This window comes from Pelophylax lessonae, assembly GCF_965119305.1.
Source record: "Pelophylax lessonae genome assembly, chromosome: 3".
NCBI classification, from domain to species: domain Eukaryota; kingdom Metazoa; phylum Chordata; class Amphibia; order Anura; family Ranidae; genus Pelophylax; species Pelophylax lessonae.
Window position 1 is genome coordinate 35,376,234 of NC_138770.1, and position 26,896 is coordinate 35,403,129.

Consider the following 26,896-nt stretch of genomic DNA (forward strand, 5'->3'; position numbering starts at 1 on the left):
ATTATTCTGATAAGCCCCCTGCCTGCAAACCCCCACATCCACAGGACAAGGTTGTAGGAAGAGGCCCTTGTCCCCATCAACATAGGAACAAGGTGCTTTGGGGCAGGGGGGGGGGCGAGCCCCCCCATGTTGAGGGCATGTGGCCTGGTATGATTCAGGGGGGCACTCGTCCGTCCCCCTCTTTCCTGGCCTGCCAGGCTGCATGCTCGGATAAGGGTCAGGTATAGATTTTGGGGGACCTCATGCCATTTGTTTTTTAAATTTTGGCATGGATTTCCCCTTAAAATTAATGTCAGACCCAAAGGGCCTTGTATGGATTCTGGGGGACCCCACACCGATTTTTCCCCAATTTTTTTCTTGCCGGCAATTATTTTTTTTTTACATTCTGCTGTCAGCGGGGAAGCTCACTGACAGCTCATAACTCATTCGTTGTTAAGGACGCAGTGGCCGGCTTCCCAGTTTAGCTTCTTAACAACCTATTGACTGTGCGCTCGGCGGGATGTAAATAGTTAACAAAATGAAAACACCGAGCGCACAGAAAATTCAGGTGATCGGTGAAGTTATCCTCCACCCAAACCGCTCGCCCATCCCTAGTGGTGTTTAGAGAGAGGGAGAGGATTGTTGGAGAGGATGCATGGAGTACATCGGTGGGAGAATACAAGGCTGAGGGTGTTGTCACCAGAGTGAGTAGAAGCCTCTATCCATTGTGTACCCATTTCTTCAGGCCAAATGAGGAGGTTAGGCTGAGAAGTTTGGAAGTAGCAGAAGTGTTCGTATTAACAGGGATATTGAAGTCGCTGAGAATGATTGTGGGGATTTCAGAACAGAGAAAGTAGGGCAGCCAGGCAGAGAAGTCATCAGGGAAAGTTAATACCAGTCCAGCGGGCCGATCACAGCAATTCTAGAGGAGATTGGAGAAAATAGACATATACAGTGAGCTTCAAATGATGAGAGGGAGGAGAGTGGAGAACCTGGAAGGTGCTCTGTGAGGATAGGAGGATTGCCACTCCACCTCCCTTGTGTTCCCTAGGTCTAGATTTACACCTACTTCATTCATCTTATGGTGTTTATCAATAAATGAAGTAAACTGATCCATGTGAAAATTCATATACAACATAAAGTGCTTTGTGCTCAAGATGCTGTTCCCTGCAGATCCACTGCTTCCACTTTACACCTACGTCTTTAATCTTATAATATTTTCTATAAAGTAAAAACCTGTGCAAATTCATGCAATCATACAATATTTTTTGCTCAATATAGTGTTATCTGCAAATCCACTGCTTCCACTTTGCATCTACTTCAATGAAGTTCTGTTGCTCCAAAAAAGTTTACAGCTTAATCAAAAGTTGATAAGGTGTGAAAGTTCTCCGTGCTCCAAACTGTGCCACCTGAAGTGTAGCCACGCCTTCTTCCACCTCTTACACACGTGATGGTGAGGGCGCCCCCTTAGTAGTGCTTCCCCACTCACCAGAGCAATATGACTCCCAGCTTTTCATCTACCAGAGTCACAAACATCCTTCACACTCTCCTCACCTCTGATGGCAAAGGAACTGGATCCTCCTCGCTCACTCCTGCAAGTCTGCTGCGCTTTCTGTCAGTCTCCCTCCTAGACTCGGCTTCCTCCTCCGACCGCTGTTCCAGCAGGAGCTCCGCCTCTTCATACACACTCAGGGAGGAGAGAAAGGGGAAGGGTATACAGTACATACACACACAGCACAAGGCCGTGTTCACAACTTCACACTACCAGACGGTTCTCAGGGCTGCAGTTCCTCTGAGCTCCACAAGGTGGTGATCTCACTTCTACCCAGACAGGAAGTCTCTATGAAATACAGACAGGAAGTGATGTCAGGTAAAGAGGATGTTCCATAGAACGTAGAGGGAGACACTGCAGGATCTGACGGCAGAGGTAATAAGTAGATTAACCCCTTCAATGGGATCAGTTGACGATTAATATATTTTGCGCAAAAGCTGACCACACATGGATGGAAATGTGACCGATCCCTGCTAAACCAGCTGAATTTCCATGTATCTATGGTCACCTCCCCTCCCCCTCATCTCCTTCATTATGTAAGTCATGCTGAGATAATCTCCAATTGGCTGAGCAATATTCTCATTTGTCTCTGAGCTCCTTCTTGGTATTCCTCGTCCTGCCTGTTGTTTCCTTGGATTGATTTTCTGTGTAGTGACCCTGGCTTCATCTCTTGGATGCGCTCGTCTGTTGCTTGTCCTGACCTTTATCCTGATTCCTGGATCTCCTCCTCATCTCTCCTCCATATCCTCTTACACAGCTTTTCTCCACACCTGCAGTGACCCTGGGGGGTGGAAACTTGGCACCAGCATGCAGCAAAATCCATCCCCACCATTAGGGACTCTGGAGAAAATTGTCTGCTATTTACACTCCGTTCCTCCGCACGTCACCTGCTCACATGAGAGATTACTTTCACAGATTCCTGACAGATTTCTGTGTGGTAAAGGTCAAAGTTCACTCTTCAGTTTAGGAGAAGTGGGAGGCACTCAGGAACAATGATTTGGTTTGCACAGGAGGCTCATATAGAGGGCCCCTCAAATCTCCCCTTCCAAATGTCCCTCCGGTCAGAGTCTATATGTCCGATGACATCACTCTGACCTCACAGCTCCTCCCCTCAATGTCCCTCCATCTGGCTTTTGTTTCTCATGCTCTTAGGATGTGGGCGGATCCTTGGCATCCTCGTTAGCAAACTGGGACTGTTGGTCCTGCGTTGTATGTATGATGTCAGAATGCCTGCAACAAACTTTTACCCTGCGTAGTGTGGGGGTCCTGTGTGGGTAAATTATACCTCAGTCTGAGGTGGGGCTTTAATCAAATGGAAACCTGAATGGTGAGGTGAGGAGGATTCTGGGAATTTCATTTGATTTTACTATTTGTGTTCAGACCTAGAGTTTTCCTCCTGTGAAGTCTGGAGATCATATGACCATCACATTGCCTCCACCTCCCTCCCTGATAGAATAGAGAAATACAAAGAAGATTCTAGAAGTCACCAGAGAGATCATCGAGGAGAGGTGAGCGGTGCTGGGAATTCTGGGACATTATCCAGTAACAGACAAGGGATGTGTCTGGATGGTGACTGTATCATTGTGTGTGTCAGGTTCCTATAAGGTGTCAGGATGTCACTGTCTATTTCTCCATGGAGGAGTGGGAGTATTTAGAAGGACACAAGGATCTCTACAAGGACGTCATGATGGACAATCAGCCGCCCCTCACATCACCGGGTAAGAGGAGACTATATTGTAAAGGAGAGAGCAGTACAGAGGATCCACCTAGATCCCCCATCATCTGATAAACACATAGAAACAATGTATTCAGTCAGTGCGTGTGTTTCCTACAGATGGATCCAGTAATGGGAACCCACCAGAGAGATGTCCCCGTCCTCTGTATTCCCGGGATTCCACACAGGAAGGTCACACCATCCCTCACCATCATCAGGTAGATGAGGAACAATCACTGATAGTATCATTAGGATCTGTACATTATCTGCATTGTTACCATTGATGTCATTTTTATTATATATTCAGAGTGGAAATCTGAGAGATTCTAAAGTTGGGGTTAAAGAAGAGATAAAAGAGGAGGATGATGAGGATGGGGTGATGGAGGAGTCAGAGTTTCTAAAAGAACACAAAGATCTGTACCAGGACACCATGGAGGAGTCATCCAACTACAGAAACCCACCAGAGAGATGTCCCCGTCCTCTGTATTCCCGGGATTCCACACAGGAAGGTCACACCATCCCTCACCATCATCAGGTAGATGATTGACAATTATTAGTAGTTATGATTTATACATAGCATGTTTGTTACAATGAATGTTTTATTATATATTCAGAGAGGAAACCTCGGGGATGATAATATTGATGTTAAAGAAGAGTATAAAGAGGAGGATGAGGAGAATGGAGGGATGGAGGAGTTTTCAGAAGGACACAAGGATATGATGGAGCCACCTAATACCAGAAACCCACCAGAGAGATGTCCCCGTCCCCTGTATTCCTGGGATTCCACACAGGAAGATCACACCATCCCCCACTGTTACAAGGTTGGTGAGACAGAGATTATAAAACACAGATTCATGGAGACAATGTGTGTATTTTTATGTGATGTCACAATAATAAATCTTATATTTTATAGATGATATTCTTTCATTTTCTTGATTTAGAGTGGAGATCCAATCGATATAGAATTTGAGGTTAAAGCAGAAGAAGAAGAGAGGTATGTGAGGGATGATCAGCAGTCTATGGAGGAGGATGGAATAACGGGGACATTTATAGAGGAGGACACTCCTACAGAGATCAGCACAGGTGGGTCATTAACACTAAATGCATTCCTCCACCCATACTGCTCACTGATTGGTCCAGAATAGGGTGGGGACTGGGTGATATTAGCCTGTAATACCCTGGTCACTTTCCTGAGCTGTGTTTCCCGTCCTGTATTCCTGTATTTCTCTCGGATAATCTTCCTTCTCTGTGCTGCAGACACAATTTTTGTATCTAGACTGGATTTATGGAGATTCTGGGATTCGGCTGGCAAAAATGTGCATGATATAGGCACCTAGGTTATGAGTTTTGGGTCTTCTGCCCCATGCCTGAGTCTAACGTCTTGTTCCAAACAAATGAGGAGGAGATACAGCACACCATATGAAAGGTCCATCTCCATTCCTCAATATAACATCATGTTCCAACAAATGAGGAGGAGATACTGTACACCATATGAAAGATCCATCTCCAATCCTCAATATAACGTCATGTTCCAAACAATAAAATTGTCATCATTTCAATAGCATTATTACTTAGTGATGTTTGGTTGGGTAAGGTTGTATGATTGATCCATGTCAGATCTCTATTTTTTTTTTCTCAATTCTTTTATTTATATAAAAGACAACTTCCAGGCATAATAAACAGTAACATTCCTTATAGAACATATGCTGAGACAGCGTATTACAACATTGAAGACAATTCAGTCATAAGGTTGAGATCTACATTGGTCGTAGAATAAGAGGTGTTCTACAATTCCTCTAATGGGAGGAGTTATGCAGGACTAGAAAGTACCCGGAGTCAGTGCCCGGAAGCGGTCGTGCTCCGTGAACCTCGTGAGAGACTCCCTCCCTACATGCCTGGGAACCTACCCGAGAGGCAATCGAGGGATCGGGCATCGTGAATGAGATGTGAGCGGTGAGCCTCGTGGATCCACTACTCGATGCCATTGTAGCTTGCTTGGCGGCTTGTCGGCTCTCCGGTAGCGGTGACTGGGCTCCTCGTCAGACCTGCTACCCAGGAAGTACCTCCCCTCCCGATACTCCCACGTGGCTGGGCGCGGGACTGGCGCCGAAGGCTGAGGACACCCCCGGCTGGATACCGCGGACCTGAGGACTGCAAGGGGAGAGGCAGGTGACCCGAGTACTACGGATGCTGTGGAGGCGGCGGCGGACTTCAGCTGCTTGGTCCTTTACCCGACTCCCTGGCGGAGGCTGAGTGCTCCGTTCCGTGCTGCAGAGTCGGTACTACAGAGCCGCACTGCTTCCTTGCTAGCTCACACAGCTAGTCAGTTGAACCGAAGATGTGAGAGGAGGAAAATAGAGTGGCAAGTACGGAGGAGCACACAGCAAAAGCCTGATATAAAGGGGAGAACACCTAACAGGAGAAAGTAACTGTTTTAACACCGTGTTGAGCCCATTTTATCTACCTACTTTTCTATCGATCTGTGGGAAGCTTGGAGCCTGGGGAGGAGATGGAGGTACGTGATCCCTAGAAGAGAGAGTGGTGAAGAGGGGACAAGCCTCCTCAGACTGCGAGTGTTACCCCCTGTTACCTGCTGTAATTCTGTGTCACGGAACAAATTTACTGAGGATGCACTATTAAAGTATAGATATACGGGTACAGGGGAAAGAGAAAGCGTTGGGAAAAATCGCATACTGAGATATAAAGACATTTAAACACAACATTGAAGTAGGGGAGAACTGGAAAAGTGGGAACTTAGGAGAAAACAGTAACATACTGAGCTTCTCATGAAAGACACACAAGCAAGAGAGGAAGGAGGCATACAGGATTTGGAGTAGTATCGCAGAAAGCGGAGAGAGATCTGTAGCCCTATAAACCCCACATTATTGGCCCGATACCTCGTAATATAAAAAAACTAGTATGACCCTCACAAAAAAACAGAAGGCTAAAAAGAACTCCAAAAAAAACTCAGGAAAATCGGAAGGAGAAATAAGGAAATTTCTATCTGCCAGCCAGACACCAACAGCAGCAAGTAAAATGGCGGAGATAGGAGATACACAGACAGATTGGGACTCTAGTGGCATGACAGATTCTAGGGCTACGTCTCCTTTACAAGAAAGAGACTTGGGGCTCAATCTGAAAACACAGAGAGAAGAGAGCATACCCTCTCCGAATGCCCAATGGGCCGCACAAATGGCTGAATTCAAGGCTATGATAGGCTCCCTTCCAACCAAAGCTGACATGGAACAGCTTGTGGGGCGAGTAGAGGAGACACATAAAAAAGAAATCCAACTTATTAAAAATGAGATTCAAGTATTGTCTACCAGGCTACGAGAGGAGGATGTAGAAATAGCCTCAATAAAGGAATGGCTGACAGTTTTGGAGAAGAGGACAGAACAACAGCGGGAAAGAGATGCTAGGTTACAGTTACAGGTTGAGGACATGGAAAATCGAAGCCGCCGTAATAATTTGAGAATTCGGGGATTAACAGAATCATTAAAGAGCCCACAATTGGAGGAATCAGTTAATATGTTATTTAAAAACATCTTGGGGGCAAATTACCCGGGCAAAATAGAGCTTGACAGGATACATAGAATACCTGGCCCAATGAAAAAAGACCAGGAGAAACCCAGAGATGTAATCTGTAAATTGCACTACTACTCCCAGAAGGAAATGATACTGAGAATGGCCCGGGACTCTAGAGATTGGAAACTGGAGGGGATGGCCATACAGGTCTTCTCGGACATCTCCAAGGGGACTCTACAGAGGAGAGCCGTGTTGAAACACATCTTAGAATTGGCTAGAAGAAAAGGATGCACCTATAGATGGGGTTTCCCATTCGCAGTGACATTTAACAGAGATGGGCGCTTTTTTACTCTACGCAACTATCAAGACAGAACAGCCCTCTTTGACTTTCTAGAAGCCCCACCTATAGAAACTCCAAATTGGTTGGGAAGGTTGCCTGGAAATTGGCCTAGAGATCCCATATGAGTTTAAGGGGGGAGGAGGGAAGGAACTAGGACTCGGGGCTAGTAGGGGAACAAATAATTGATACACTAAGGGAACTTTAAAAGCAATTTGGTTGGTATATGGCAGGATATTTTTTCCTCTTTTGTTTTTTTTTTTTTATTTTTTTCGTGTTTTTCTTCACAGTAAAAGGTAGGGGAATAATACCCCCAATTTTGATTGGCACATGATATAGGGGTGGGCTGGCCCCCCCTTCTAAAATTAATTTTTTTTTCCTTTACAGTAAAAGGCAGGGGAATAATACCCCCAATTTTGGGCACATGTTATGGGGGCAGTGTGGGCCCCCCTTTTTAAATTCCTTTTTTTTTTTCTCACAATGGAATATAGGGGTACAAGACCGCCATCTGGGATAGGCACATAAATAATGAGGGGAATGGCGGACTCCCCATTTAAAATTAATTTTTTCTTGTAGGGCTCTTTTTTTTTTTTTTTTTTTCTTTTCTTTTCCTCTATTTTTTCTCTTTTTGAGAAAATAGGTGTTGGAACGGAATATAGGAACTTTGAAGTTGATAATGAAGTGTTGTAGGTTGGTTTCCCTGCCCCCCGTAGCCCCCTCTCCCACTAGCTGGCTCTCGGGACCACCCGAGAGGGTGGGAGAGACTGGTGTTTGTACATTCATAAATGAAGTTTAGATATGGGTCAGTTATGTGTTTAGATAAAACCCTGCATAGTGTGTCACAATCTTCTCTTTTTTTTTTTCCTCCCCCCTCTCACTTCCCCCCTCTCCCCCCGTCTTTTTTTTTTTTTTTTTTTTTTTTTTTTTGAGCACAGTGAAATATGGGCTATAATACACTTACTTTGATATACACATAAAGCATGAGGGGAAAGCCCCCTCCTTACATTTTTTGGGAATGGGGAGGTGTTTTTTTTTTTCTGGCACAGTGAAATAAAGGATATAATATATCCACTCTGACAAACACATAAAATATGGGGGGACGTTTGGATCCCCTCATTTAATTTTTTGGGAATGGGGGGGTGTTTGGTTTTTTTTTTCTTTCCTTTTTGTGGTTGTTTAGAGCTTGTCCCTTGACCCCTAGCGATACCAGAGTCAATGTGAAAAGAGCTAACCTCCCCTATATGGAGAATAAGAGAGTTTCAAACTTGTAATAAAAACGGAAGGGGAAGGTATGTCTAGATATCAAGGCTCTGGAATAAGAGGGAGAGGAGAGAGGAAGGGGGAGGAATTTTTATAGAGAGGAAAGAATGGGAGGAAATTAATGTTATAGAAAAAGTGGAGAATGCCCACAGAGAGGAAAGATAGTGAGAAGCAGGCTCGGTAGAAGGGAAAAAAAAAAAAAGAAAGGGATAGGTATTGGAAAATAGGAAATAAAAAGCATCTAAATAGAATAGGGAGGGAGGAGCGAGGACTTCAGTGACCGCTCTGAGTATTTCCCCCTAAAAAATCAAGAACACACCGGTGGCAGTAAAATGCCGTGTGTTGGAAGGATTTAATAATCCGATCTGTGGAACCCGACCAGGGCGAGTACTGAACTCCCCCTGGAGGGGTGGGGTCCATAGAGGAAGGGGGAGGAGTGAAAGAGAGAGGAAAGAGTGGCTGTACAATTTGTTGAGTGAGGGATTAGCGGTGAGTGACAAGTGCTGCGAAGAGTGAGTGAGGTTCGTTGGAATTTTTTTTTTTTTTTCTTTGTGGGTAATCTTCCCCCTTGTCTCCCTTCATCTTCTTAGGGCAGTATAGCTAATAGTTTTTACATGGAAAATATAAAAGTGGTCTCCATCAATGTAAAAGGTCTAAACACACCCGAAAAAAGGCGGATACTACTATCGGAACTCAAACGTGTGAAGGCAAATATAGCGTTCATACAAGAAACACATTTCAAAACAGATAAACTACCGTACTTGCAAAATAATGCCTACCCATTTATATATCATGCAACCTATACACAGTCAAAATCAAGAGGGGTGTCGATATTAATAGATAACAAAACACCATGGCAGCTGGAGGAGAAACTATGTGATGACAGCGGTAGATTTCTCTTTTTAAAAGGGAAACTGGGGAAAGCCCGGATGACATTAGCAACCCTATATGCTCCCAATAAACAGCAGGACAGGTTTGTAGCCAAAACATTAAATACACTTAGAGATTTCTCTCAAGGACAACTGATAATACACCGCTGTCTCCCATGGTGGATTCCTCCAGAACTAAATCTACGTCCTCTGTAAGGATAGGCAGACGGATGATGAAGACGCTACAATTGATAGACGTGTGGCGCCTCCAGCATCCAACTGAAAAAGAATTTTCATTTTGCTCACACCCACATGGGAGTTATTCGAGATTAGATTTTTTTTTGGTGCCCCATGCTTTTCTTCAGGCGGTTAGACATACCGATATAGACAGCATTTCATGGTCAGACCATGCAATGATCTCTATGATATATAGTGCCTCCACAGTCGACTCCAGAAAACAAAGATTCTGGAAACTAAATGAAAGCTTGCTTCAGATAGAGGAAGTGAAAATAGAGGTGCAGAAGGAGCTTAAGGATTATTTTGAACGTAATGACCAACCTGGATGCGCCATTGGCATACTGTGGGAGGCACACAAATCAGTAATAAGAGGAATATTAATTAAGCATGGCGCAAGAATAAAAAGGGAAAGAAATAAACAACTGCAAACATTACTGGATAAACTTAAAGCATTAGAAATAGAGCATAAAAAAAAGGCAAACACAGTATTAGGGGAGCTGCGCATATAATGAAAGCAGATATTAGATCTATTACAATATAGAGCTAAAGCCGCGACACAAATATCAAGGAAAGTTGCCTATGAGTCAGGAACAAATGCGGGAAGACCTTGGCAAGATCCATCAAGAGTCAAAAAACAAGATCATATATCCCACAGAGTGGTAATAAACAGCGCATACTCAGACTGGTCTGAGGTAGTAAGCGGGGTGCCCCAGGGCTCAGTCCTGGGACCAACCTTGTTCAATTTATTTTTAAACAACATTGAGGTCGGGATCAGTAGTTCGATATCAGTTTTTGCAGATGACACAAAATTGGCCAGGGCAATAACTGCACAGCATGAAGCAGATATCCTACAGAATGACCTGGACAAAATTACAGAGTGGGCAACGACATGGCAAATGAGGTTTAACGTGGAGAAGTGTAAGGTTTTGCACTTGGGGACTAAAAACATAAAAACACAATACACGTTAGGAGGGGAACCCTTGTGGGAATCAAAAATGGAGAAGGATCTGGGAGTCTTGGTTCATGATAGATTAGGCAACAGCATGCAATGTCAAGCGGCAGCTGCCAAAGCCAGCAGAATATTAGCATGCATAAAGAAAGGGATGTATTCCAGAGATAAGACTATAATCCTTCCACTTTATAAAACTCTGGTCCGACCGCATCTGGAGTATTCTGTCCAGTTCTGGTCGCCAGTCCTCAGGAGGGATGTGTTGGAGCTGGAGAGAGTCCAGAGAAGGGCAACTAAACTAATTAGGGGATTGGAGGACCTTGACTATGAAGAGCGTCTACAATCGCTCGATTTATTCTCCTTGGAGAAGAGACGTCTGAGGGGGGACATGATAGCAATTTATAAATATCTTAATGGGGATCCCAGCTTAGAAAAAAAGCTGTTCATTCGAAGGGATTGCATGAGGACTCGAGGGCATACAATGCGATTAGAGGAGAAGCGTTTTAACCTCAGGCAACGTGGGGGGTTCTTTACTGTTAGGGCTACAAGATTGTGGAATTCTCTACCACAAGAGGTGGTTTCTGCGGGTAGTATGGTGGCTTTCAAAAGACTCTTAGACTTACATCTCAAGGATCAGAACATTCAGGGGTATGTGAGATGATTACAGCCACACACACCTACACAGGTTGAACTGGATGGACTATTGTCTTTATTCAACCTCACCTACTATGTAACTATGTAACTATGTATCGCCAGAAGGAATCAAAAAAGTAATACCAGAACAAATAACAGAAGAGTTTAGGAATTTCTACTCAAGGCTCTATAATTTACCGGAAGTAGGAAAAACGCAAAAGGAAAGGGAAGAGTATTTAGCTCAATCTGGATTACCAAAACTTACAGAGGAAGAGAGAGAAGACTTGGAAAAGTATATATCACAGGAGGAAATAGAACAGACCATAAAAAATATGAAAAATGGTAAGGCACCAGGCCCAGATGGACTGACACCACAGTACTTCCATGTATTGGCCCCCATTTTGAGACCATACATGGAAAGACTGTTTAATCAGAGAGGATCAGAGGGGATGCTATCAAGAGACACATTAACGGCCTACTTAACACTAATATTAAAAGAGGGAAAAGACCCAGCGAAATGTGGAAGTTATAGGCCCATTTCGCTCCTAAATACAGATATAAAAATTTATACAAAAATTATAGCAGCTAGAATGGCAAAGGTACTGGCAAAAATAATACATTTTGACCAGGTGGGCTTTATGGCATCGAGAGAAGCCAGAGATAGTACCACAAGGGTTCTAAATCTGATACATATAGCTACCAAAACAGATACTCCGTGTGTTATACTGAGCACCGACGCAGAAAAGGCCTTTGACGGAGTAGAGTGGGCCTTTATGCAGTCGGTGCTCAAGTATATAGGAGTAGGAGAAGTGATGCAGGAAAGGATATCTAGGGTGTACTCTAATCCAACAGCAAGGGTAAAGGCAAATGGGGTATTATCGGAACCTTTTAGTATAAAAAATGGTACAAGACAGGGGTGCCCATTGTCCCCCCTGCTCTTTGCACTTACATTAGAACCTTTTTTGAACAAAATCCGGCTAAATCCAGATATAAAAGGCGTCACGGTAGGGAAAGAACAATATAAGACCGCAGCATATGCGGATGATCTATTGTTTACATTGACAGAACCAGAAATCTCGATTCCGGTACTTCTGGAGGAATTCAAACAGTATGGAGAATTATCAAATTTCAAAATAAACTATGGGAAGTCTGAAGCGCTGGGTATAGGAGTAGCAGAAGTAAAAAAGACCAGGTTAAAGAGCAATTTTGGATTTGCATGGGTAGAGAAGGCTGTGAAGTATCTAGGAACTTATATAACCGCAGATATGGCCCAGATATACGAGCTAAACTTAATCCCCTTGATGGAAGAGACAAAGAAAATGTTGGCGCAATGGAGAGGAGGCCTACAGTCATGGTTTGGAAGAGCAAATTTAATAAAAATGAATATTCTACCAAAATATCTATATATAATGAGAGCACTCCCAATTAAAATACCTAATAGCTTTTTCAAAATAATAAATGGGTTGTTTGGCAGATATATCTGGGCCGGTAAAAAAACGCGTATAGCTCGCAACAGTCTGTCACTACCGAAAAATATGGGTGGGCTAGCAGTACCTGATCTTCGCAGATACTACCACGCTATTCATTTGAACCGAATATTAGATTGGTGGCATCAGGCAGAATCGAAAAGATGGGTCCAAATAGAGCAAGCACAGACAATGGTATCGCTGAAGAGGGCGATTTGGTGCTATAAGACACTCCCTAAAACCTTGAGGACACATCTTTTAATGGGAAATACATTAAAAATAGGCTATCAACAGTCCCTGAGACAATGTCTTACCACAGCAGACTTCCCGCTGTACCCGATCTTGGGGAATCCTGAGTTTGTTCCTGGACTGGATAGGCAACATTTTAAAAAACTAAGGGATACAGGACAAGATGGCATCAAATCATATGCGAACCAGCGGATGTGGCCCCCAATATCTAAGTTAACAGAGGAGGGGGGACTATATGGTCTCTGCTTATGGGAGGCTCTTCAACTTCGGCACTTTTTTGAGTCTTTACCTGCTCCGGAAAAATTTGAGAGGCCTTTGACATACTTTGAAAAATTATGTGAGAAAACAGGGGGAGTAGAACGGCCATTATCTATTCTATATAAAATGTTGAATACACCTTTGACCCAGCCAAGATTAACCACTTCCCGCCCGCCCTATAACAAAATGACGGCGGGAATGTGGTTGTGTTATCCTGACCGGACGTCATATGACGGCGGCAGGATAACACATCTCTGGGCGCCCCCCGGGGGCGCGCAGAGCGGCGATCGGTGATGCGAGGTCTCAGTCTGACACCCTGCATCTCCGATCTCGGTAAAGACCCTCGGGGGGGATGCCACTAGATCCACCAGGGATGCCCACTATGACCCCAGGGATGCCCACTATGACCCCAGGGATGCCCACTATGACCCCAGGGATGCCCACTATGGCCACCAGGGATGGCAATCAGGGCTCAGGGAGCCCCCCATTGCCCTACCCATCAATGATGCCCACCAGTGTCCTCCCTATCAGTGCTGCCCACAAGTGCCCATCATTGCCATCCTTTAGTGCTGCCCATCAGTGCCCACCAGTGCCACCTATCAGTGCCCATTAGTGCCCGTCAGTGCCACCTATCAGTGCCCGTCAGTGCCACCTATCAGTGTCCATCAATGCCGCCTATCAGTGCCCAGCAGTGCCGCCTATCAGTGCCCACCAATGCTGCATATCTGTGCTACCTATCAGTGACACATATCAGTGCCTATCAGTGCTGCATATCAGTGCCGCTTATCAGTGCCACCCCATCAGTGCTACCCCATCAGTGCCACCCCATCAGTGCCTCCTCATCAGTGCCTGTCAGTGCAGTCTCATCAGTGCTCATCAGTGCAGGAAAAAACTTATTTATTTACAAAATTGTATAACATAAACAAAAAAAATTTTTTTTTTTTTCAAACTTTTCGGTCTTTTTTTATTTGTTTAGCAAAAAGTAAAAATCGCACAGGTGATCAAATACCACCAAAAGAAAGCTCTATTTGTGGGGGGAAAATGACATAAATTTGGTGTAGGTACAGTGTTGCATGACCGCGCAATTGTCATTCAAAATGCAACAGCGCTAAAAGGGGAAAATTGGCCTGGGCAGGAAGGGAGGGAAGTGCCCTGTATTAAAGTGGTTAAAATGGCTTGAAAAATGGAAACAAGAACTAAATATAGACATAACAGAGGTACAAAAACAGAGGATATTCAGGGCAATATTTAGGCCAACAAAATGTACTAAAATCCAAGAAATAAATTATAAGATCTTAACTAGATGGTACAATACACCAGACAAGTTACATAGGTGGTATACGCAGGAATCAGATAGATGTTGGAGATGCGAAGAAGGAGAGGGCACATTATTTCACATCTTTTGGGCCTAGCTCGCTTATGTGCCCAGATAAAATCCACTAGTAGGGTGTCATCTTGTTTAAGTAATGTGAAGGGATGAATATCGGAAGTGCTTGAAAGAGGTATAGGAACTTAGGGAGTATGCACATTTTAATAATGTTGCATCTTCCAAACCATGAATGGAGGCCAGAATTCAATTTATCTTCTAGAATGTGGACTTTGTTTAGGAGGGGGAGAAAGTTGAGCGTGAAGATGGGTGAAAATTTGGGGGGTATGAGAGTGCCCAGGTATTTCAGCGCTGAGTTCATCAGTTTTAGCCTAAAATTAAATCACAGTTGGTGGAGGAGGGGGTTTGATAAGCCTACTCCCATAGCTTCAGATTTAGTAAAGTTGATATTTAGATTGGACAGAGTGCCATATGCCTCAAACTTGTGAAGAAGATTCGGTAGAGAAATTATGGGATTTATGAGGGTAAATAACATGTCGTCTGGATACGCTGATATTTTCTGCTGGGTCACCCCAACAGTCATGCCTGAGATATCCTGGTGGAGGCGTATTCTACATAAAAAGGTTTCTAGTGATAATGCGAAGAGTAAGGGTGACAGAGGGCACCCCTGTCTTGTCCCACTCTTAATTCTGAAGTAGTCCGATAAGATACCGTTCACCTTAACCTGGGCGGCAGGGGCAGAATAGATCTGGGAGATCCAGTTTAGCATGGTGTTGCCCTAAGTAGTAGGGGGTGGGGGGGGTATGAAGAGAATGGAGATAAAAAGAGGGGAGGCAAAGATGGTATGAGAGAGGAAGAAAGGAAAGTCAGGCAAGCAAAGAATATGAGAGAGTGAAAGAGAAGGGAGCAATCCCACAGAGAGAGGCCTCAATTTACTAAGAGATAGCAAAAAAAATGCTAAGAGGCTCACCAGCAAGGAGCCGGATGAATGAGCGTGCGCCTATGTGGGATTGTGGTTGGAAAGAGCCAAGGGACGGGCCCCTGGCCCGGCAGCCTTCTTGAATAAATGAAAGGTATATAAGGTGTAGCACTGCCCCCTAGAGGACTGCTGAATTTTCACACTTTAAGGATTCCCTTGTGTTACCTGTAGCAACTGCTTGCAGAACTTGCAGAAATCTTAACACTTTATGTTCTTTATGTTCTTGGCTCAGTAATTGATCAGTCTAGGGGTAGTTGTTTTTGTGGTTTTATTTCATATTGGGATGGGAGAAGGAATGAGTGGTATACTCCAACTGTTGAACTATTCACAATTCAGAGGACTTCTAGCTTGAGAATGGGGCAAGGCCGCTACTTCATCCTGCCACTTGAATGAAGCTGAGGTAAGTGTTCCTATTTGTGTTTCTCCTCGGGGTACACCCCTAGTACCCCTTTCTCTGCACTAGCTGCTGACACCCGTCCACTGACTATAAACTTCAGAGTGGTCCCCTTCCTGGGCAGACCCCTGGGCAAGAACCTCTGTACTCACGATACTGTTTTTCCAGATTCTCGCAGTGCCCCAACTCCTCCAGTTTGCTCTCCTGGACCTCTGGGTTCAGCTCCTTTCCACTGGTTCACCAGGCTGACTGCCTGTGACCATCACCAACTGCTGCAGAAGAGGGGGCAGCCACCACCCTCCTTCTGGGACTTTGCTTCCTGCCAAAAGACCTATACCTCATGTGCCCCTGGCTTTTTATACCCTGCCGCACAATTCACCGAGACAACCCATCTGTGCCAATCCTTGGGACTGTAGCAAAAGCCTGTGTGTCATTGGCCAGGTTTCCTCCATCATCCAATGTGCCTCCCCCATTGGATCAGCTGGGGACACTCCCTTAGACCAGATGAATCACACACTGGGCACACTGAGCAGACCTAACTCACAGATACTGCTCCCTGATAAGCAGAGTGCAATATAGAATTTACCTGCTGCTCCTCTGATAGGCAGACAGAGCCAAAACTATACTCCCTTTCTAGCACCTGACTAGGAGGGTGCTACATCCACCCCCCACCAAACGAGCCATGTCCTCACTGGCTCTGGGGCAGCGTCCCCCCTACAAAAATTTCCTACAAAAATAAACGGAGTATCCCACAAACCTGGGAAAGGGGGAAAAGGGAAATAACAAATGTACATATAATAAATTAAGTAGAAAAATATAGATATGCTGTACAAATATTCACAAAACAACTTAATGCACCCCCCACCAAACAAAACTCTGCTTGAGTGGGTAACATGTCAGCCTGACTAACTAGCTAACTATAACATTCACTTTTCACAAATGGAGGGCCTTGCCAGACCCGAACATTCCGTGCAAGCCTGCTAAGGAAGAACTAAAGGTTAGCACTTCCAACATTTGCATATTAACAACATTCTACCTAATGTAGTGAGAATGCCCTCTCCTCAGAGGCGACCTTCTCACCCAAGATCCCTAGCTACACCTCCAGGCAGATATCACTTCCAGTAGGCTTGACTAGGCGTTCAGCTCCACTCCTGTACAGGTGACAACCAAACCCTGTCAAGCTAACTATCTACCTTCTAGCCACAATGAGTGACTGAAACAGACACAGTCCCTTTACCACCCGAGCACTGACTCTTCTTCCATTTCAGCCACGCCCACAAGTTCTCCAAGACATGTGGAGTCCATCCGACTGATGCTCACAGTGTCCCTCACACCTGTAGCACTGAGGCTACATGTCTTCTTAAGGACAAGGTATTTGCTGGAGCCTGAGCAGCCTGTCAGACTTGTGGGTGTTAATAGTCTATTCAGGGGCCCCTGGCACCAGGGCACCCCCCACCGAAGAGACCTCAGGCCACTACTCATTCTTCTTGGGTAGCAACCCAAAAAAGTTCCATTACTGGCCCATTGGCCCAATAGTACCTTCACAAGGCATCTTTGTAAAAAGAGTCTCTTTGCATAGAATTCTCCTCTTCAGCCGATGACCTAACTACTCCACAGAGTGTCCTTTTAACTTGAGGTGGTACATGATCCTGGCCCGATGGCCCAAAAGATCTCCTTTTTAGCACAATTACAGTATCACTAGAGTCCTCCTTTAGTAAGGGTCTCTTCTTCTTTAAAGTTGTAGGGTTGGCCCTCTTTAGTGGAACCACTCAGCAGTAGTAATTTGTAGATTTCCCAATCCCTTTTGCAAGGATAGAAGGGAAAGGGGTATTGGAAATTAGGGCTTGGGCCCTAGCAACAAAGTTAAAACTTGAAACATCACTGTACACTTTACATTCGGGCTCTCCAGCCCATCTTCTTCTGTAAGCAAGTAACTCAGGCTAGCCAGCCTCACTAAACTCAGCATCCTGTGTCCTTAGCAATAGTAGTCAGGATGTGGGATTCATACAACTTTCCCCTTTGAGTCTTTTACACGGATGGACCATGCCTGGCCAGATCCATCTGGGCGGTGAACCTCCACTCCGTCTATATAGATGACCCGCCCAAAGTTCCAATTAGCCTTTACAGATTGGAAGGTTTTCCATAACTCGGTGCGGTGGTGTTTTGGGATATAAAGGAAGTCCCACACAGCCTCGTCACACCAAGACTCTCTCCTGACCTCGATCTCCAACATGAGCTCTCTTGGAGCATAAGGATAATCATATCCATATTCTAAGGCCACCTTCCTCTGTATCAGCCGTTGTAGTCTGGAGAACCTGGGGAGGGTTTTTCTGTTGCCTCTCCCAGGTGGGGAATGTAGGGTCTCCTCCTTAATGATGAAGGACGCAAAGGCCTCATTTTGTTCCTGAGCCCGGGCATAGGTCCGAGGAGGGAATAGATCTGGGACCCGGTTAGAGTAGTCCTCACAGAACCCCAGATTCTTAGCACACTGTCCACGTATCACAGAATTTCTAGTCTCCTCATCAGGAACACTTGGGTTGGCCGAACTGCTCCGTTCATTCAACCCCCCCAGTCCCACTTGGTTTCTTCCTCTGATTTCCAGACATCGATCCCTCCTCCAAGGATCTGTAGCGATGCTGGAAACTAGGAGACCCCACATCAATGACCCCGGCCTCTTCCTCGCTGCTCACACTCACAGCCCTGGTCACCGCAGGCCATCGACTCCCCTTTACCTTTGTTGGAGCAGACCTGGTGTCTGCCACTGCAGTCTTCTGTACATCAGGTGGCCGCTCCCCGGCCCTCACTACCTGCATGCACACAGCCTCGGAAGTACAGGTTTCTCTCATGTGGCACTCTGTAGCGCTGGCAGATGTCACTGAGCCCAGTTCCATCAGCACCCTGAGCACTCCTCTTCCTCTGCCCACAAAGAGTCCTGATTCAGAGGCCAACAGAGCACGAGTGACCCCGGTCTCCCATGTCACATTCAGTCTCCTGGGCTGTCCTTCACTCTTCTCCATCCGCAGCAGCAGATTGTCACGGTGCCCGCACTGGCCCCACACTTGCATCTGTATGGTAACATTTAGGCATTGACTACATACCAGACCCAAAGGCTCCACACCTGCTCTGGTACACAACGCCAGTCTTCCATTGGGCATCAATTGCACCCCAGTGTCCCACAGGGTCGATATCGGCATTCCGGTCTGCTCCGTAGGATCTCCGTCAACACGTGGGATAGCCTCCGCGCTCCGGCTCACTCCGGCACTCGCCATCTTGCTCCTCCACACACGTGTCTACCTCTCAGCTACACACGAAAGTGGAAGTAATTTATACACTCCCTTCCTCTTTCCGGATTGGCTGTGCGGGGGCGGCGTCTCCGCCTACAACTCCAGATAAGCTGATTCTTTGGCGGTGGCTCCTCCTGCTAGGCAGATCTCTCCAGCGCACGCTTTCCAGCGTGGTACAGTAACCTTTTCATTGCCGCTCCAACTCAGCTCAGCCAACATGAAAGTCACTGTAAAGCAGATCGTGGTCTTCAATCGGCATGCATCCGCCATCCTTGTCTGTACCTGGGCCTCAGTTGCACCTCCATCTCTTCAGGCCAATTGACCCCCTTTGCTATTTAGGAGAATTGTCCCGCTGTCAGACATTGCATGGCCGACATTCTTCTTCATAGCATTTGTACCGACAACTCTCACTATACTGTCTTAGAAAAGTGTCCCACTGTCATTAGTTGCACGGTCAACAATTTTCTGTATAGCACTGGCACAAACATGGCCCCCGTCACACACATCCACGTGCCCCGGGCCTTCATTTTCTCCATCCACACTTGCACCATTCACTGTTAAGCAGACACAGACCTTTTTGTACAGCGTGATGCAACTCTCCTTCTCTAAAGACCCGCACACACGATAAGAAAATCAGAAGGGAAATTTCGTCCGATGAACGATCTGCCGACTTTCGGATTGTTAGTATAGTGCTTTTGACAGCCGATAACGGATTTTTTGGATGACAAAAACTGGATGTGCAGGCTATAAAATTTTTATCGTCCGTCAACACAAAGTCCAATTTTCGTTTAATTAGTACAGTTTTCAACGGAAAAAAATCTTGAGAGCAAGACTAGGCATGCTCAGAGACGAAAGAACACATACAAAACAATCCAACACATTTTTTTTTATTATACAGGATTTATATTATGCCAACAGTTTGCGCAGTGCTTTACAATGTGAGGGAAGACAATACAGTTACAATACAGTTCAAAAAAGGAGGAACTAGAGGGCCCTGCTCGTTAGAGCTTATAATCTAGAAGGACATCACTTCTGAAGTAGAATTCTGTCGTACGGGAAAATTCGTATGAAAATAACCTCTTCGCTTTCGGCATGAGACTAGCATGCAACAAAAAACGGACGACAGATCATTCGATAATCTGATCGTGTGTACGGGGCTTTACTCTCCTGCACATTTCTTGAGAGAACAGACTACAGTCCCATCAAAAGTCCATCCGTTGCCACTGGCAACCACCACTTTGAACTTGACTCTTCATCCCACTCTCCCTAACTCCTGTAGAGCAGGCCTCACTCTCCTCTCTGGCACTCCAGCACATTTCTAGAGGAAGGATAACGCTCTTAGGCAAAAATTTTCAGCCGTTGCCGTTAGCAACCATTCCGGTAAACCAGGACGATATACCGGACGAGCCTCCAAATGTAGCACTGCCCCCTAGAGGACTGCTGGATTTTTACACTTTAAGGATTCCCCTGGGTTACCCGTAGCAACTGTTTGCAGAAATCTTAACACTTTGGTGTCCTTTTATGAACGGGTGAATTTTTTTCTCCATTGGCTTCTCTACAGTTCTCCGGGGAAAATGATCACATCTGGCACCCATTTTATGAATGGGAGAACTTCAGTTCGCCCAAGGTGATCAGAGGAGAACGGTTTTCTCGGAGATCTGTGTAGAAGTCAATGGGGCGTCTGTAATCTCGTGAGACAAAGCGAGATTACCGTAGTATGAAAATCCCTGGCGCGCTTTAACAAGCAGAGATAAATTATCACTGCTGAGTACATGAGGTTAATAAATAATAGTCCCCTTACATAAATATATATATATATACACTGAATACACACACACATACATTGTATATATATAAACACATTAAATATATATCTAGATGTATGTGTGTTTTTATATACATGTATATATATATACATAAATATGGCAGGGGGACATGATTACTGTGTTGGGGGGTCTGAACGAGGAAGAAGGAAGTCCATAATCTTCCTTTTTCCCCCTCAGTTCTCCCCCGATTCTGTCTTCACTCCCCGCTTCACAAGCTCCAGGCTGGTGAACCCGGGAGTGTGAATTCTGACCCAGATCGCCAGTGAAGTGCGGGGATCACAGCTTCATAGCCTGGCCATTTCTGTGTCTGTCAATGACAGATTCCCGTGTGAAGAGATGATCAGCGGAGAACATGTTCTCCCCTGATCATTTCTGTTTCATAAACTGACAATGATCGGAAATGAGCTGTGATCAGCAGGATCACTGCTCATCTCCATTTCATAAAAGGACACCTTTATGTTCTTGGCTCAGTCAATGATCAGTCTAGGGGTAGTTGTTTTTGTGGTTTTATTTCATATTGGGATAGGGGAAGGGATGAGTGGGATACTCCAACTGTTGAACTATTCATAATTCAGAGGACTTGTAGCTTGAGAATGGGGCAAGACCGCTACTTCATCCTGCCACTTAAATGAAGCTGAGGTAAGTGTTCCTATTTGTGTTTCTCTTCAGGGTACTCCTCCAGTACCCCCTTTCTTTGCACTTGCTGAAACTCTGACTATACTCCCGGAGTGGTCCCCTTCCTGGGAAGAACCATGGGCAAGATCCTCTGTACTCACAATACTGTTTTTCCAGATTTTCACAGTGCCCCAACTCCTCCAGTCAGCTCTCCTGGACCTCTGTGTTCAGCCTCACACCACTGGCTCACCATGCCGACTGCCTGTGACCATCACCCACTGCTGCAGAAGAGGAGGCAGTCGCCACCCTCCTTCTGGGACTTTGCTTCCTGCCAAAGACCTCTACCTCATGAGAACCAACTGTCTGTGCCAACCCCTGGGGCAGTACCAAAAGCCTGTGTGTCATTGGCCAGGTTTCCTCGAGCATCCAATGTGCCTCCCCATTGGATCAGCTGGGGACACTCCCTTAGACCAGATGAATAACACACTGGGCACACTGAGCAGACCTAACTCACAGATACTGCTCCCTGATAAGCAGAGTGCAATATAGAATTTACCTGCTGCTCCTCTGATAGGCAGACAGAGACAAAACTATACTCCCTTTCTAGCACCTGACTAGGAGGGTGCTACATCTTTAAAAGATATGGATGGCCGGGTAATTTGAAAAGTTGTGGGACATGTGGTTGGATACCCCTGGCCTTGGTCCACAAGAATTAACACTTCAAAGATTAGTCCTAGGACCACATTGAGAGTACCTTTGACGCTGACAGTGTGTTTGCTGGGTTTGGTGGAGGAAATGGCACCTCTTGGAGCACAAAGAATTTTATTATCGGTGACTCTGTTCTATGCACGCAAGGCTATTCTTCTGCATTGTAAATAAAAGAATGGGTGCAGCTCTAGATAACAAACGTACAAAGATTCCAAAGAATCTGTGAGCAGTCTTATTAGATATAAATCAGCAAGTGTCCGTGAATCCAAGATGGCACTGCAGGATGAACATATCACCACCACCAGATATCACCAAAAGTACTGACCCGTATGGACCTGGGTGAGAGTCTGTGTGGGGGAGACACTGCCACGTTGAGGTTCTCCTGGGAGGTTCTCCCTTTGCATTTTCCTATAAGTATTGTAGTACATGAGCATTGCACTGAGGTTGGGGGGGATGGGAAGTTGTTTTAGTTGCCTTGTTTGTTTCTTGTCTGGTTTTTGTGTTATTTTTACTTCTATGTTTAAAAATCAATAAAATTATTTTCAAAAAAAAAAGCTGAGTCCTAGGAATGAATAAACAGGAGAGAACGGGATAAGGCGCAGGCCAAGGAGATGTTGGGGGAGTGGGTGGAGTCAGTGAGATGTTGGGGGAGTGGGTGGAGTCAGTGAGATGTTGGGGGAGTGGGTGGAGTCAGTGGAGGTGGGGAATGGAAACATACAGGAGTGACTATATATGAAGGTTGCGATCGCTGTGTCTATGACTGTACAAAGCGGAAATATTGTGTACCGAATGGAATGGACTTTTCTTTCTTTATAATAAAACTTTTTCTGATTTAAAAAGAAAAAAACACTCAGAAAAGATGAGTAGTGAAAAATGTCAGTGGCCTCCACCTGTAAAACCATTCCTGTTTTGGAGGTCGTCTCATTGTTGCCCATCTAGTGCACCTGTTGGTAACAACCCCCTCTGCTACTTGACTGGCCAGATGAATATCCCAGGAGTTTCCCTGACTTGATGCTATACTCTGATTATAAAGTGTTGAGCAGTGTATATGAGTGTGGAAAACTCTTGGTAATTTTTCTTGTCTTTTGACAGACGGACTCTGTGGTGGGAATAGAAGGACATCGGAGGATGATGTGACTACAGAAGATAATGACATGGCATCTTCTCCAGAAGTAAATCCCGTTCCTCATAATATACATGACAGACCTCACCATTGGAGGAGATCATTGGAATCTCCTGATACTTCACATAGTCCTCTAATATCTGACAGTGCCGACGGGTGCGGGAAACCATCTCATCTCAGGGAATCTTCTTTATACCATACAGGAGAGAATTCGTTGTCATGTTCAGAGTGCGGGAAATGTTTTAAACACAAAAAAAGCCTCCTTAGACATCAGAGAATACACACAGGTGACCTTCCCTATTCATGTTCAGAATGTGGGAAATGTTTTAGTCAAAAAGAACACCTTCTTCAGCACCAGAGAATACACACAGGTGAGCGTCCCTATTCATGTTCAGAGTGCGGGAAATGTTTTAATTATAAAACAAACCTTCTTAACCATCAGAGAATACACACAGGTGAGCTTCCCTATTCATGTTCAGAGTGCGGGAAATGTTTTAATCATAAAGGAAACCTTCTTAAGCATCAGAGAATACACACAGGTGAGCGTCCCTATTCATGTTCAGAGTGCGGGAAATGTTTTAATCATAAAGGAAGCCTTCTTAACCATCAGAGAATACACACAAATAAGCTTCCCTATTCATGTTCAGAGTGCGGGAAATGTTTTAATCATAAAGGAAGCCTTCTTAGCCATCAGAGAATACACACAGGTGAGCTTCCCTATTCATGTTCAGAGTGCGGGAAATGTTTTAATAGTAAAGGAAACCTTCTTAAGCATCAGAGAATACACACAGGTGAGCTTCCCTATTCATGTTCAGAGTGCGGGAAATGTTTTAATCATAAAGGAAACCTTCTTAAGCATCAGAGAATACACACAGGTGAGCGTCCCTATTCATGTTCAGAGTGCGGGAAATGTTTTAATCATAAAGTAAGCCTTCTTAGCCATCAGAGAATACACACACGTGACCTTCCCTGTTAATTTTCAGATTGTGGGAAATGTTTTAATCATAAAGGAAACCTTCTTAAGCATCAGAGAATACACACAGGTGAGCATCCCTATTCATGTTCAGAGTGCGGAAAATGTTTTAAACACAAAAGAAGCCTTCTTAGCCATCAGAGAATACACACAGGTGACCTTCCCTGTTAATTTTCAGATTGTGGGAAATGTTTTAATCATAAAGGAAACCTTCTTAACCATCAGAGAATACGCACAGTTAAGCCTCCCTATTCATGTTCAGGGTGCGGGAAATGTTTTAATAATAAAGGAAACCTTCTTAGCCTTTAGAGAATACCTACGGGTGAACTTCCCAATTCATGTTCAGAGTGCGGGAAATGTTTTGCGTTTAAATGTTTACTTGTTAGACACCGGAAAGTTCATACAGGCGAGCGTCTCTAATTTTGTGCAGAGTGCGGGAAATGTTTAACTAAGAAAGAACACCTACTTACACACAGGTGAGCGCACTTTTTATTGTTACGAGTGCGGGAAATGTTTTCCAAACAAAGGTTTATTTCTTAGAAACCCGAAAGTTCATACGGGCGAGCGTTCTATTTCATGTTCAGAGTGCGGGAAAGTGTAAAAATAAAAGAAATATAATGAAACATCAGAGTACACCCCCTGCTGGTACTACGGGAAATGGACGCTGGATTGTAATGGGTGGAACTGTTTAGTCCGTAAACAAATGTGAAACCACCACAGTCCACTCGGGGTTGGTTTACACCCGCAGCGCCCTCTGACCCGCTGTGGGGTTGGAAAATCATGACAATACATGAGCTTGATTTATTGAAGTAGCCGGCATTTTATTGGTCCAACCAATGTATGATTATTAATACATTTGACACATTTGTTAATTCTATTATAAAAGATCTAAGCTTTATTTTCTTCATATCATTACTGTTTGGTAATCGCTTATTCTGATCTTGTACAATAAAAACTCTTCGTACAATATTCTGTGCCGAGTCTTCTTTTTTACCAATGATTAGATGATCGGTGATTGGAATGTGATCAGTTCATAGAGAGTCATCCATTGGGGTTTTATTAGTGAGATGGAGAGTGGAGAAGGCACCACATTGACAGCCATTGGAGGCCCTTTCTAAAGCCCTAAACTTTTTGGCAACCTGTCTATGACATTAGTCTTCCAAACTCTATCTCACTGAGCTAAGGCCAGAAGAGTTCCAGGAGTTCTTCTCTGTCCACAGTTCCCAAACCAAAAGGAGACATCCACCACATCTTCAATCTTAAGGCCCTAAATGTCCTCCGCTGGGCCCAGGAGTTCCGCATGTAATCCTCCAGGTCATAGCCTCTCTCATTATCAGAGAAACGTTTTTTTTGGGCCACCCACATACATGTACTGCGGTAGGGCAGCCATTCGGCGCAGAATCACGTATCTCTACATCATCTGCATTTCTGGGTCTTGGGTGTCAACGCATGCTGCTGGCACTCAGCTCCCGCTGGACACAGCGAGAGCCAATCAGCGGGTCCAGCGAACATGATGTCCACCGGCAATCATTCCCGAGAGAGGCAGAACAGTGGTCTGCCGATGTAAACAAGGCAGATCGCCGTTCTGTTAGTAGGGAAGATGGAGATCCTGTGTTTCTGCTAATGGAGGAAGGAGATACTGGCACACAGAGATTTTATATAGTCCAGCCAGCAATAAATATCTAAAACTCCCAATCATCAGGGTAGAGGGTAATTCATAAAATGTCACTGGTCTTTGGTTATGGGGGTACAATAAAGGAATGCACGGGACCACCTATGGCTGCTGTCCTTTTGACTGGCTCTGTATAGACCAAGAGGAAAGCCTATGCTTCTATTCTCGTCTGGTACCTCCTATCCTTCTGGTGCTGGCACATTCCCTGTGCCTTCCATGCTGGTTAGCATGGCTTCTTGGGGCTCCTCCAGGCTCCCGAGCCAGCGGTCCTGTAGGATGGTTCTAGGAGGATCCACAGACTTTGACACCAGATGAGCACTTGTATATTTTACCTCTTGTGAGTGTTTTTAATCCATCGCTATTAAAACCCTTTAAACATGATACTACACTTTGCTGGCGCTTCCTGTAGGGTTGCCACCTATCTAGGATTCACCTGGACAGTTCAGGTTTTGATTCATGTGTTTGGGTTTTAGGCCACCTGAAATCAAGACACAATATTCAGACCCCCGGAGTAACCACAACCACTGAGTGAATAGATGTACACACCGGCCCCACCCCCATACACAGACAGGAGAGAAGAAAGGGCTTGATGTACTCCTCTTTCTCCCACCCCTACCTCTCTGTCTGCCCACCCACACTCCAATCCCTGGCGTTCCGTGCCTCAGGAAAGGGATGTGTGGGCTGGAAGTTTGAAGCTCAGCAACTGGCAGATACACAGTGGATGAAAGATTTTGATGCCTGAGCCTCCATCCTCGGTAGAGTGAGCTCACCATCCACTCTCTGTGACTGAATTCCCTGCCCTCTCTCCCTTCTTTCTCGTGCCTCCAAGTGAGTGAATACACTAAGGTAAGGTTTAAGGGGTGCTCTGTGGACTCTGATGTAAGGGGGGCTTTGGGAACCCAAATTAAAAGGGAAATGCTGGAGACTGATGTAAGTGGGAGGTTTGGGGAGCAGAAACCTCCTTACG

General features: G+C 45.1%; 3 protein-coding genes across 4 annotated transcripts in view; all 3 read left to right on the forward strand.

The window, feature by feature from the left end:
- The window catches only part of LOC309550708 (uncharacterized protein), a 295,084-nt gene that overhangs the window by 191,205 nt on the left and 76,983 nt on the right, over positions 1-26,896 (forward strand). The window lies entirely within an intron of this gene.
- LOC309550686 (uncharacterized protein) overlaps positions 1-26,896 on the forward strand; it is an 801,473-nt gene that overhangs the window by 13,686 nt on the left and 760,891 nt on the right. The window lies entirely within an intron of this gene.
- The window catches only part of LOC309549962 (uncharacterized protein), a gene marked incomplete at both ends in the record, with an annotated part of 105,623 nt that overhangs the window by 2,589 nt on the left and 76,138 nt on the right, over positions 1-26,896 (forward strand). The window contains 5 exons of the mRNA XM_082250440.1: positions 2,912-3,039; positions 3,126-3,249; positions 3,366-3,463; positions 3,553-3,780; positions 3,860-4,066. Of these exons, the coding sequence (XP_082106566.1) occupies positions 2,912-3,039; positions 3,126-3,249; positions 3,366-3,463; positions 3,553-3,780; positions 3,860-4,066 (785 nt within the window). The remainder of the gene's footprint in view (positions 1-2,911; positions 3,040-3,125; positions 3,250-3,365; positions 3,464-3,552; positions 3,781-3,859; positions 4,067-26,896) is intronic.